The 14,627-nt window shown below is 24.6% G+C and overlaps 1 protein-coding gene across 1 annotated transcript; it reads left to right on the forward strand.

Annotated features, from left to right (window-relative positions):
• The first annotated feature begins 1,837 nt into the window (after nt 1-1,837).
• LOC107490755 (uncharacterized protein At4g15970-like) lies at nt 1,838-7,860 on the forward strand. The gene is made up of 5 exons (XM_052262366.1): nt 1,838-1,875; nt 3,274-3,467; nt 4,862-5,230; nt 6,057-6,541; nt 7,638-7,860. The coding sequence occupies exons 2-5, from the start codon at nt 3,276-3,278 to the stop codon at nt 7,639-7,641; spliced, it is 1,050 nt and encodes a 349-aa protein (XP_052118326.1). The 5' UTR covers nt 1,838-1,875; nt 3,274-3,275; the 3' UTR covers nt 7,642-7,860.
• Nucleotides 7,861-14,627: the final 6,767 nt, after the last annotated feature.

The raw sequence follows: 14,627 nt of genomic DNA on the forward strand, positions 1-14,627 counted from the left end.
TGTCTTTTTCTATCTAAAATTTTTGAAAAAAATAATTTTATGACAGTTATTTCTTTAATTATTTTTATAAGAAGATATTTTGCGGTGAATTTCCATTAAAAAAATGAGATAAGACAAAAATCTTGAAAATCTTACTTGGTGTGAACTATCAAATACAGAGTTCATACATTGTTGTCATTACTTTTACTTTAATATATGAGTTCTCCAAAAACACGGATGACTACCCAGTTTAGAATTAAAAATTAAAAATAGTAACTTGCATTGTTTGTTTCTCTCTCTAGCAAAAAAGAATGTAACTGTGATAAGAATGATAATGATGCAGAGAATTGCAAAGTGAACAACCTCATGTCCTCATCAATGGCCGTGCAAGGAGCTAGGTCAACGATTTCTAAGCAACAGGTCACTTAAGATGGAGCAATGTCACAAAATAAATAATAATAATAATAATAATAATAATAATAATAATAATAAATTAAATTTTATTGATTCATGCGTAAATTTTAAAAAATATAAATATAAATTATATTGATGTATATATATAAATTTTAATAAATATAAATATAAATTATATATTTTTTATATAAAATATTTATAAATATGAGTATAAATTATTAATAATGTAGTATTGCGCAATAATAATAATGTTGAGACTTCACTATTACTTCAACCAATAAGTCAAACCAAAATCCCTATTTCTCACATGGTCATCCGATCCGAGGTTTTCAGTTTCAGAATTCATTTATCTTATATTATATATCGGAAATGTTTAGTAACTGCATTAAATTTTCTTTATGGTATCTTTGTAGCAAACAATGTATTTGAGCAGTATCTCAAATTGTCCTCTCAACTTAGTCAAATTATTAAATCAAATACGTATACGTACTTCTCACATTCTCTTCCAAGGTTCCCAGTTTCTTAATGCATGGTCCCGACACCCATGTTACAAAGTAGTAAATTAAAAGCAAACTAAAAATAATTATTACAAAAAAGTAATAATAAGACAAAAAACTTTGACTCTTTTGTAACTATTAAAAAGAAGAGAAATGAATATAAATTAATACACGTTTTGATTTTTTAAGAAACACTTACTAGTTTATTAATTTCTTTAGTATATAAATACATGCATAATTTAATTTATTTTTAATATATATTTTTACAAATGAGTGAAATGACTAATTTATTAGTTAATTTTTTATATACATTTAACATGATTAATTAAATATAACATGGGTTGGTTAATTTGGAGTGTAATGAAGAACAAAAATGAAAATGATTTGATTTTAATTGAAATGAAATAATTTTATTTAATTTATGATATTTGAAAAAAATTATAATAAGATAAGATTTGAATTTATATGAAAATTAATTTGATTTGGTTTTACTCTTTCACATAATAATTCCCTTCTCTCTGTCTCTCGTACATATTTAGTAATAATATGGACGGTTATGATGATCTGACTCCAGAATAATTATATGTAATTCCCTTGATAATTTTCAAATTAAACGCGTGATACACAAATAAAGCAACAGTTTTATAGTATATATAGCACAAACACTTCAAATCGAAATATGAAACCCTCACGAAATGATAATTCATTTAGATCACATTAACTTATAAATAGGTTTAACTCTAAAAAGTATGAATTTTAGCCAAGAAAGTGAAAGTGGAAAAGGAACTAATTATCACATTTGAAAGGAGTATTCAAGTGGCCGAAGGGCGTTCTCATCTCTCAAGTACTGTAAGCTCTTCCTTTATGAAAATTATTATCTTAGCTTGTATGTGTTTCTGTTTCAAGTTTTATTATTCTTTTTTCTTTTTTTTTTTTTTATGTCAGAGATTTGGCCAAGGATTTGGTGGCCCTATTCAAGAGAGGGGTATTGCTAACCTTCCCAAAAATATTCACAAAATTTATTTCACAACTTACAATTTTACCACGCTATTTTTTGTTTCTCAATTTTAAATAATTTCTTCCTCCAAAAGACTGAACCCTCTGTATAGGCAACTTCATTCATTCTAGAGAAAACAAACAACCTTTATTTCGTATTAAATAGGTTTAATTATTATTAAATTTATAATTAAGTTTATATTTTTTTAATTGAGTTGTTACACTATTTTTAATTTTATAATTAATTTTTTTAGTATAAAAAATATTAAAGTTAAATAAATATTTTTTTTACAAATTAAAAGTATTCATAATTAAAAATTTAATTAAATTTTTTATCGAATATATTTTAAGAGAAACATTCGGTTGATTTTAATATTTTTACCGCATGTATTTTGATAAAAATATTATGTTAATTTTAATATTTTTAATATGAAAAGGATGTAATTACAAAATTAAAAATAATATAAAAATTTAATTAAAAATTTAGTACATAGATTAACATAGCAATTAAATCTATTAAATATTATAAAGACTAAATGAATAATTATTACCACTTTTTTAATCTATTTTTCCATGTATTGAGGTGCTTATGACAAAGAAAGTAGTACTACACTTAATGTCATTTTGATTTCTCACTTAGTTTTGGATAATCATGAACTAAAATACTAGTTATGCCTTAACTAAAATACTTTGTAGAGAGGGGAAAAGAAAGCAAAAAGAAGAGAAAGATTATTAGTGCCAGCTTGTCCTCGAAAGTGCGAACCTTGCTTCTGCGTTGAACCACACCATCTTCAATTGCTGAGAAAGGAAGAAGATGTCATGCATGGGAGATGGTGACAACTTGAGAAAGGAGATAAACGTTTTAGGGAGGGTTTCAGAGAGAGGAGGTTTATTAAAAGTTGAAATACATAAAATAACTCAATGAAATTGCAATTTATTAAAATAAATTTCGGCTAAATTTTGTAAATATTTTCAGAAGGCTAACTGTACCTCTCTCTTAGAGTAGCCACCGAATTCTTTACTTAGACATATAATCATTTATATGTTTTTTTATTAATATAAATTATTAAAAAATAATATTATAATATAATATCAAAATTTTTATAATCTAAAAATTTAGAATTTAATTCTTGTTCATTCTAAAAAAAAAAATCAACATAAAGTAAATAAAAAAAAGTTTATATATATAAAAAATTTACACAAATAAATAAAAGACTCTTGAATAAAAAAATATATTAAATATATAACTATTCGTAAAATGTAATTTTTATCCAGAGAAATGATTTATTATTACACCTCATTTTTGTTTTCTCTATATAAGTCACTCCCCTAACAAGGAAAATTAAAGCACATTCTAATTAATCCATGTTATGTTTTTACTTTTCAGCAATGAAGACAAGTGTTGACTCTAATAATGGCTTGATAGCAAGAGGTGGTCATAGTAACTTGTTGGTGAGAAGGCCCATGCAAATCTTCATCTTCTTTGTTGGTTTTGTTTTGGCGTTGATGTTCTTATGCAACTATACTTCTCCCTTTGGAATTCCTATTCTCTCAGAATACTTCATCACTGCCTCAACAACGGCAAGGCTCTATGTCTCTATCTCACTTTTTTTTATTTCTATATGAGTAATGTTAGAAAATTAATTTTTTAAGTTCATTTTAGCTATTTTTTAAAATTATTTATTTATTAAATTTTAAATCATAAATAATTAATTCTATATCCTAAATTATACACTATAAATTTTAAACTAATTATTATTAATTAACTAAAATTAGTTTCATATAATTTTTCAGTATATTATACTTTAAATTAATTATTATTAACTAAAATTAGTTTCATATAATTTTTCAGTATATTAGAATATGTATGTATAGGGAATTTGACATTCTGATAAAAGATATCTAGATGCAATGGACAATAGGATATGTATTAGATAAATTTATGTCATAATATTATTGTTAAGTATACCAATTAGTCATAAGAATAATAAAGTGATGATGAAAAAAAAAATAATTATTCTATTAGTCTTTATAATTATTAAATTTATNCTATTAATTTTAGTATTTTTGACATAAAAAAATTAATTACAAAATAAAAAAATAATATAATAATATAATTAAAAAATATAAATTTAATTTTAAATTTAATAAAATTATAAATATCAATAAAGTAATTAAATCAAATAAATATCAATATCTTGAGTACTCCGCAAAACGATGTTAAAAGTCATATGGTTTAAATTTGCTTTCGTCCTTTATTTTGTTTTAAGTGAGAGCTTGAAGGCAATTAGAAATATAGTACACATAAAAGTTTGTTATAACCCAAAACAACGTTGGAAGTCATTGACTTTTAGGCATTTCTTTAATCCATATATAATATATAGTTGTCAAATTGAAATTCAAATTGTGAATTAAAAAATAAAAATCCCATATATTTCGAAGATTCACGAATAAAATCATATATAATAATTATCAAACTAAATTGTTCATTACCTTAAAAGTTTCCCTATAGGCTATAGCTATGTCCACGTTATACTTATCAATCTCTCACATGATTAAAGAATATGTTAGATAAAATAAACTCCGCCGCCCCATCCCAGATACGACGCAAGGACTAAATTAGGCTCAAATTAATTAAGCTATAATAATTAATTAGAATCAGCCCCTTATCAATCTCTCACAAATTAAACTTAATGTTTGTTTATTAGGAGCTTAAGAAAAAATCTTGAAAATCAACATTTCAGTGAACATTAAGCATTAGAAAAAATAAATTTCGACATTCTTAAAAATAAAACACTTAAAATGAACAAAAACTTATTTTTAGTAAATTTTATATTAATTTTTTTGACAACTTACTATAATGTTAATTGAAATTGACTGTTACAATGCAATATTAATTTTTTAGCATTACTCAGTGTTTAATGACATTGTAAATAATATTGTCTCATGATCATCATCTTTAATTTACGTAACAGGAAAAGAACGAGACGGTGCTAGAGAGTGTTCTAAGAAAAGCATCAATGAAGGATAAGACAGTTATAATAACAAATTTGAATGATGCATGGGCAGAACCAGGTTCAATATTTGATGTGTTCCTAGAGAGTTTTCGAATTGGGAACGAGACACAACATTTCTTAAATCATTTGGTGGTAATTAATTGGGACCAAAAGGCACATGCACGTTGCCAAGCCATACACCCACATTGTTATCAAATTGAATCAAAGAGTGAGAATTTCACAGCAAGCGAAGCATATTTTATGTCAAAAGATTACCTCCACATTGTGTGGAGAAAGATTGATTTTCTTTCCACTGTTCTTGAACTCGGCTACAGCTTTGTCTTTACGGTACATATATACATTTATTTCTTCTTTCTTTGCACACTCATATAGTTTTTTTTTTGACAGAACACACTCATATAGTTCTTAACAAAAATAATGCATCATGGCGAGCTAGTTTTGCATATAATAATCAATATTACTTAATTTTCAGTAAAATGCACATTTAAAAATATATTCAAATGTAAAATTCGTAGGTAATAAAATTGAACCCGTTATTGAATTATAGAATTAGAGGTTCAATTAAAGTTTAATAAGAATTAAATCAGATATAATAAAATACTATATTAATTAATCTATAAACTATATAATTTAAAAAAATATTTTTTTTATGTTTTATTATTTTAATTTAGTTATTCACTAAAAAATTGTATCGATTCGATTAACTGATCTGATCGATTTTTTGATTGATTTTTTGTCAATTAATTTTTTATTTAAGTCGAACTGATTTAATAATTAGTCCTCGATTAATCCAGTTAAACTAACTGTTTTGCTTTAACTTTTAAAATTATAAAATTTGTATATTTAAAGGTGCATGTAATGATAACTATATATAATTACAACAATATTGGTGAGTATAAAACTTTAATAAATACTTTTTACTATTTAATAACGTCTTTTAAGAAATATAATTTTAATTTTAGTAACATTTTTTAAGTGTTACTCAAAAATCATTTAGGCATTGTAATCAGCGTGTAGCTATAGTAGTTATCAAAATTAATAAAAAAAATCATTATAAAAATTTTCCAGTATTACATATAAAGTGCATGTCAATACATGAATGATGAATCAATTATATAAAGAGAATAAAATGTTATGTTTGATTTTTTCATAGGATACAGATATAATGTGGCTAAGGAACCCGTTCAAACAATTTTATGGAGATGCAGATTTCCAAAGTTCTTGTGACGATTTCAATGGAAACTCCACGGACCTAAACAACGCTCCAAACACAGGCTTCAGCTATGTGAAGTCTAATGAGAGAAGCATTTGGCTCTACAAATTCTGGTTCAACTCAAGCAGAATATACCGAAGAATGCATGATCAAAATGCGTTTAACATGATCAAGATGCACCCTAACATTTCCGCCATGAATGTGAAGATTAGGTTCCTAAGCACAACATATTTTGGAGGGTTTTGCCAACCTAGCAAGGACTTCAACCAAGTGTGCACAATGCATGCTAATTGTTGCAAAGGGTTGCAGAATAAAATCGATGATCTTAAAATCTTGCTTGATGATTGGAGAAATTATACGGCATTGCCAGAGAATCAGAAACAACACTACTCAAATCATTCTTGGAGTGTCCCAAAACATTGCAGGTAATAATGTTATAATAACTAACTTATATCGTGTCATTTAGTTTCTTCTTAATTAATGTAATAAAAATTAAAATATGTTTAGGAAATAAAAGAAATCAGCCCCAATCAACTCAAAACTCTCATATTTTTAATTATTAATTATTATTGTTGACAGTGACGAATCCAAAAAATTTTAGTAGTGGGGCCAAAATTTATATAATTGTTTAACTTATTTTTAATGTGTTTTATATTTTAATATATATTTTATACAAATAATTATTTTTTATGTACATATAGTATGATTATTGTTATAACTGTATTTTGTTATTATAAAATACGATTAGTCTTCAAAATATCTAATATATAAATTAAAACACTAAAATAATAATTTAAATAATAAAATATAATTTAAAATTCTATTGTTTTAGGTTTTATATTTTTAAAAATTAAGTAATTTTTTTAATACTATCGTCAAAATTTTTCTCTTTCTATATATTACTAAAAAATTATTTAAAAATTCACTTCTCAAAGCAATTAGAAGCAGACTCTTATTGATATTTATAGTTAAAAAGGTTCTTTCAATTAATATAGTTGCTACGCAAAAATTAAAGCTAATTTTAGAAAAGAATAAATAATATTCTTTTTGAGTTGATTTTTAAAAAAGAACACTAATTTCGTTTAAATTTAAGAATTAATCATTCTAATGAATATCTAATAAAAAAATTTTAAATTAATAATTAAGTACCAATAATTGAGTAAAAAATTATTATGGAATCAAATTTAATAATATAATGAGGACAAATAAATATTATTATAATGTACTACTCAAAAAAATTTTAAATTATAGTAAACCTCCATAATATTATACTTGAATTCGTTCCTGATTGTTAGAATAAATGTATGTATAATATTATATGTAATAACTAATAAGTATATAATTATAGATATTATATATGTGAAATTATATACATTAAGTTAAGTAAGTTAACTTCGGATTATTGTGTTTTTAGTATTACGATAAAAAATAAACCCATTGTTAATTTTTTTATAGTTTCTACTTTTTTGATAGGTCATTAAATAACACTTTTACGTTGATTTTTGTTATCTCTATGAATAGGTAATGAAGTTTGGAGAATTGCATCACCAATCATTCATAGCAAAGGATTAATCTAGATTGTCATGGCAATTTTTTCTCGTTGGAACATAAACTGGATGTAAGCAAATTGATAATACTATATAGGACACGGAGAAAATGTTGTTCAAGTGCTACGGATTTTTTATAATTTTGTTTAAAATACAATTGCAAATTTCAATATCTTTTGGTTTAATATATCTGTTATTCCCCCCATTTTAATTAATATTTAATTTGTTAAGCAGTTTTACTTTTATCCTCCTCAAATTACACAATGGAACATTTGCAGATAATTTTGCGCAAAATGATCGAAGTAAAAGATATTGTGTATAAGATAGAATATTTAATTTCTTTTACCTTGTTTATTTATGGTAGAGACAAATCTCTCTAAAATTATAAAGCTACATCTTGAGATTAAATTTTATACAAAATTTTATTTTTTAAATAGAAGAAAAGGGTTAAATCAAAGATACTCAATAATTTTTATCCTTTCAGCTCTAAATTAATGCAAAAATTAAATTATGCAAGAGTTTTTTATATTTTATCTAATCACGTTCAGAAATAAAAAATGAAATAGAAAAAGATAATAAAAACAACAGTGCATCTATATATCATGGTTAGTTTATCCTCCAAGTACAATGAGGCTCTCCATTATAAATTACGGTCGAATTTTTATTATAATCAAATTAATTATAACCATTAATTTCAACAAATTCAAATCAAATTTATCAATTACCTATATATGAGTTTAAACTAAGGTCATAAAAACCAATAGTAAACTCAAACCAGGCTTACCAAAACCAATAGATTCAAATCAAACTAGTGAGCTCAAACCAAGCTCAGCAAAACCAATGGATTGAAAGTTCAAATCAAATCCGCAAAACTAGTGAAGTCAAAACTAAGTTCACCGAACTTGAATTACAATGAAACAAAAATTAATGTTTTTTTTTTCCTTCCTTTCTCTCTTACTTTTTCAACTGATGACTTTTTATTAACTCTATTTGATCATGATCGACAACAAAAAGCAAAATATATAACTTAAAAAAAAACATCCTATGAATTTTTTTCTAATAAAATAAAATGAGATATATTTTTATATAAGGATGATGTCACGATTTTAGATACACTCCAAATATTTTTATAGTCATCCATCTTTTTCATAGACAGTTAGGATTAAATATAATCAACGGTCCAGATTGATCATCCAGAACATTCACTACAAATATCTATTCTACCACATTTTCCTAAAAACTTATAGATTATTCCATATTACTTTTTATACGTTTATATACATCTATACTCTTCTAGAATACTCTACGACCTTTTAGAATCTTCTAAAACCTTTTAGGGTATTTTTGGATCTTCTAAAATATTCTAGAACATTTTCGAACCATCTAGAGCATTTTCAAACATTCCAGAAAACTATACAAACACCGTTAAATCTAATCTTCTAAAATTTACCGTGACATTCTCCTCCACCTATTGCGCATATATTCCCATCGCGTTTTGTTCATGATAGTACTCTAGGTATTTTTGGAACTGTCACAGATCTTCTCGGGCTTCTCAGCTAGATTCAGCTACCCTTTCCACTTGATCAAGTATTGGATACTTGGTGGTACGTACTCCTCTGCGTCTCACAATGCGATTAGTTAAGATATGTTCGATTTTCTTATCAAATGATCTAATCATCCCAGACCGGGAACGACTTGAGTCACCTCTGCTTAGTAGTTCTTCTTGGTCTCCATGATATGGTTTAAGTATACTCACATGGAAGATGGGATAGATCTTCATAGAGAAAGGGAATTGTACTTTGTAAGCAACCTCCCTAACACACCCAATAATCTCAAATGGCCCTTCATATTTACAGATCAAGTCCTTATAAACCTTGCGAAAGGCTTTGAATTTTTGTGGAAGAAGTTTAATCATTATCTTATCTCCCACTTGACACTACAAGAAATTCATCGAGTATCATCAGAATTACTGTCGAAATAAATTTAACGGTATAAACCTCGTAGATAATTATTTACTGACGAATTTTTTCGTCTGCCGCTGATTACTATCGAAAAATTTCTATTAGTAATTTTTATCATTGAATTTTATCTCCGATAAATCCGATGTTAATATATTATTAATTAATACTTAAATTAATAATTATTGGCGAATAAATTTACCCCGAAAGTACACTTAAATGTTAAATTTTTAAAAAAAATTGTTAATCCTCAAGTATTAAAATATGTTGATCAACTAAGAGCATAGCTTCTAATGAAACATAAGACGATAACAAGATAAATAACAACAATCCTAAATTTCTAATTATCCCCGTATGGGCAGAAAATCACAAACACTAATAGATAACAATAATTAGTAGCATATATTTTAACATATATTCTTTTACTTTTAACAAAGTAGAAATACACTTAATTTTCATGAATAAGAAATCAGTAGTTATCTAATGAACACCCTTAATTTTTAAGTGTTTGTTACAAATGACTCACACACCCAAATTCTAACTCTCACCCTCTATTTATAGACATACATCTATCTTCTTAATAGATCGTTAGAATTAAATCTAATTAATTATCTAGATTAATCATCCAAAACCTTTACTACAAATATCCATCCTACTATATTTTTCCTAAATACTACTAGATTATCTCATACTATTTCTCATACTTCTATATATATACACACTATTCTAGAATATTCTATAACCTTCCAGAATCTTCTAAAACCTTCTAGGGGGTTTCGGTACCTTCGATTCTAGGATATTTTAGAATATTTCGGAACCATTTAGAGTATTCTCAAACACTCTAAAAAACTATACAAACACCATTAAATCTAACTTTTTAAAATTTACTCTAACAATGAGGTAGAAATAAAAAAGAAAAAACTTCAAAAATAGAAGAATATTAGTGCTCTTTGTCCCTTTTCAATTTCAATACTTAGTCTAATATTTTTTTGCTTTTTGAGACAATTTTTATTAGTTTTTATTTTGAGGGTTTTACTTATTAATTTTGAGTTTGTAACATAGTTGTAAGAATCAAACTGGTAATTGAACCAATTAGACTATTGATTTACTGATTTATTGGTTCAATTGATAAATTATTGGTTAAATTGATAGAACCAGTTCTATATAAATAAAAAATATAAAATAGTCAAAAGTTTAAAATTAAAATTTAAAATAGATATCTTCACTAATATTTTGAAAACAATCAAACTTCAACAAATTATAATCAACAAGTTATAATCCAATTATCATTAAATAAATATATAAAATTTTAGTATTTTTATAATAAAATTTGTTTAATTTTATTCTCATACTAAAGTAATTATTNAAAAATAATATTTAATAAATATTATAAAATCATAATATTTTATATTTTTATTTATATATGTTTAATAATATTTATATTAATAATTATGAATAATAAAAAATATAATTATTTTAAATATAAGTGAGTATAAAATTAAAATAATATTAATAAAATTAGTGTATATTTTTACTATATAATCAATAGATAAATTTTTTGGTGTAGAAATATTTATAATTTTTATACATATAAAAATACAGTGTTATTGTGAAAATTTGACAGGTGTTCATAGAGATTAAGTAGATTAGCACTAATTAATAATTAATAATAACAGGCAGTGTTAATGAGCTGAATTTTGTTTTTACTTAATAATACCCCTACTTTACCAAAAACAAAATTTAGCCCATCATCACGGCCTCGCTAATCTACTTAATCTCCAAAAGAAACCAACACCCTCCTCTACGTAATAGTCGTTGTATACGTCTTGTCCAATACTACAACAATGCAAAATATGCTTTTTTTACGGATACCTGTCAAAATTTCACAATAATGCTGCACTTTTACATGTATAAAAATCATAAGTACTTCTACACTAGAAAATTTGCCTAATTAATAATTAGCACATAAAACACACCTCAAATAAACCGCACCAACAATATAGTCATAATCCAATTAATATTTCTTATCATAAATATTATTAATTTTAATTCTAATCTCAAGATTTTTGTTTTCACATAAACTTAAGGTGAACGTCAAGTCATAAGTTACGTAACCATGTAATTCGGGGAATCATCTTATCATCAAGTATTCATGTGGTGCCAAAATGAGTTTGTCACGTATATAGTAGTGACAATTAATGTTGATGTTCAAAATAAGTTTTAGTTTTACAGTAGTGCTAGGGGTTTAAAATTTGTATTTATTAATTAGTTATTATTAATATTTTTAATAGTATAAAATAATATAGAATTATATATTCTTCTTTTAATAATATTGACTACATTTTAATAAAAATGTTGGCTCTCGAAACTTTTTTCTAATTCTATTATTATCACTAAAATTTGTTAGATTGTTTAAATATTAAATCAAACTAAACGTTATGTACTTTACTCTAAAAAATATCGTTAAAATAACTCTTTTTTTCCTTTCCTTTTTTTTTCTGTCCCCAGTTGGGAGGCAGAATGAAAATTCATCCAAACAAGAAGGAATTACGTTCTATGAACTCCACAAAGCCTTAGCAAACAGCACAATCATCTATGATCTCGAGGCCCGAAGCAACATGTGCTGGTGACATGATACATGGTTTGATTTAAATGAGAAGTTCTACTTTAGTCATGATTAAAATGTCTAGATGCCTTAGTAGCTAGTGTTGATTATGCTTGAATTAGCATGTGGTGTTGTCGGCCCTACATGAAAAACTCATGAGTGAACCAGATTAATAAAATAGGGGTTTGACTTGTTTAATAGAACTTGATGTTGAGGCTAAATAATTCTATTTGTTTTAGTTTCTCATGTTTTTCCCTTTTCTTGGAGGTTAAAAATTGGCTTTTACATATTTATGAAAAAAGAAGCAAAATAATTAGTTTTGGAACAAAAAAAAAAATGAAAAATTGCTTGTATGTGTTACCTCCGGTGTGTTTGAAGGTTAGAAAGTTTTTAGGCTTGATGATCTAAGAAAAAAGACACAAAAATTGTTTCAAAAGAAAAGGTTTTGTACATTTCAAAAGTTTTATTTTTGCCAATTTAAATTAAGAAAATACTATTTGTCCTTTAAAATTTAGTCTTTAATCAATTTTTTAATTTAAATAATATTATTTAATTATTTTTAAATTAAAACACATTTCTATTTTTTAGATAAATACATTGTTAATTAAATTTAGTTTGAATTTTATCATCAACTAAAATTTTTCTAATTTTTTTCGATAAAATAAAAATTACTTTGTACTTTATCTTTTATTTTTTCTCTCTTCCTACAGTAACACATCATCACCATTAGGCATTTAAGGTTTTTTTTTCTCCTCAAGTCTCAAATATTGTTTCACGTACATTATATTCATTCTCTTTGAAAATTTTTTTCTTTTTCATTTATTAATTTATATTAATAGATTAAATTCAATGAATCCATAAAAATAGCAACCTAATTTTATGCACACGATAAAATGAAGGAGAATATAACACATCTAAAATTATTTAAATATTACAAAAATAGTTTTTTCATACATCTAAAATTATATAAATAAAATTTAAAAATAAAGTTTAATTTTTTCATATCTTACTCAATAAAAACAAGTCTAACATATTTTATTTTATTATTAGTTGAATTTTTTTATTACTTATTAGAATACTAACATTTATTCATTATAATTTTTTATTTTTTAATTGTTTGGTATTTTAACTAATTTTACAAACTAATTAATTGCGTAAAAATATAACATTTAAAATAATACAGTCGCATACAAAATACTTTTTGAAGACATCCGAAAATTAACCAAATAAAATTTATGATTCAAAAATAAAATGTCATATCTCATTTTATTATTAGTTGATATTTTTCATTATTTAGTTGAATATGTTTATTGTTTGGTATTTTAATATCTTATTTATTAACACGTCTAATTTTAGAAGAAGAGAGATTGTGAGTGAGAACATTTATTCATTCTAGTTTATTTAATTTTTTTTATTGTTTGGTATTTTAATATCTTATTTATTAACACATCTAAAATTAAATGAACAACAAAAACACATCCAAAATTAGATATTTGTATATTTAACTTATATTAACATTACGAACTCCAAATCAAATAGATGTGTGAAAAAAATTATATGCACAAACACATTCATAAACTTAAAAAAATCATAAACACATCCAAAATTAAATAAATAACATAAATACATCTAAATTTAAATAAACAAAAAAATCATAAACACATCTAAAATTAAACGAATAATATAAATATATTTAAAATTAAGTATTTACACATAAAAAATACATTAATATTATTACAAATTAAATCCCTTTGTTACTTACACCAACCTTCATCAAAGTTTCAATCTCTATGTCCTCAGATGGTTCAAGTTCATGCCTTTGATTCCTATTCATAATTTTCTCAAAGAAAAAAAAATTCTAAGAATTCTCACATTTTCATTTAAATAAAAAAAAGAAGGTGGCAAGAATGACGAAACAATGACGAGGAAGAAGGCGGCATAGAAGACGAAACGACAACAACGAGAAGCGTGGCGATGAGGATGGGTGCGACGCGGAAGAGAAAATGCATTGAGGATGATGTTACCTAAGCTGGAGTGCTAGTATATCAATAGGTACTTGAGGTTTTTTCTTACGAAAAATATAATCAAAGTCTGCACATTCTAAATAAAAGAGAACGTTATCTTTTTACTCTTAATAATTGCTACCATTTAATAAATGAACTTTAGATACATTTTTAAATATTATTGTTGCAAATAATAAATCATATCAACATTACTCAACTTTCAATAAACACATAAAAAATCATAACATATAATAATACATGTCAATACAAGTCATATCAAAATAAATATAAATCATAGTATTATTAAAATTTATTTATAAATAAAAGTTTTAACACATAATATTCACTATATATATTAACTAAAGAACTGAAATTAAAATAAAATACTGTTTCTTAAT

Source organism: Arachis duranensis, chromosome 5, assembly GCF_000817695.3.
Source record: "Arachis duranensis cultivar V14167 chromosome 5, aradu.V14167.gnm2.J7QH, whole genome shotgun sequence".
NCBI classification, from domain to species: Eukaryota; Viridiplantae; Streptophyta; class Magnoliopsida; order Fabales; family Fabaceae; genus Arachis; species Arachis duranensis.

What these genes read in the sequence shown, in the direction of transcription:
- LOC107490755 (XM_052262366.1), top strand. Translation starts at nt 3,276, where the DNA reads ATGAAGACAAGTGTTGACTCTAATAATGGCTTGATAGCAAGAGGTGGT. An exon ending in TCATCACTGCCTCAACAACG is followed by an intron (nt 3,468 to 4,861) that starts GCAAGGCTCTAT and finishes TTTACGTAACAG; the next exon opens with GAAAAGAACGAGACGGTGCT. An exon ending in GCTACAGCTTTGTCTTTACG is followed by an intron (nt 5,231 to 6,056) that starts GTACATATATAC and finishes ATTTTTTCATAG; the next exon opens with GATACAGATATAATGTGGCT.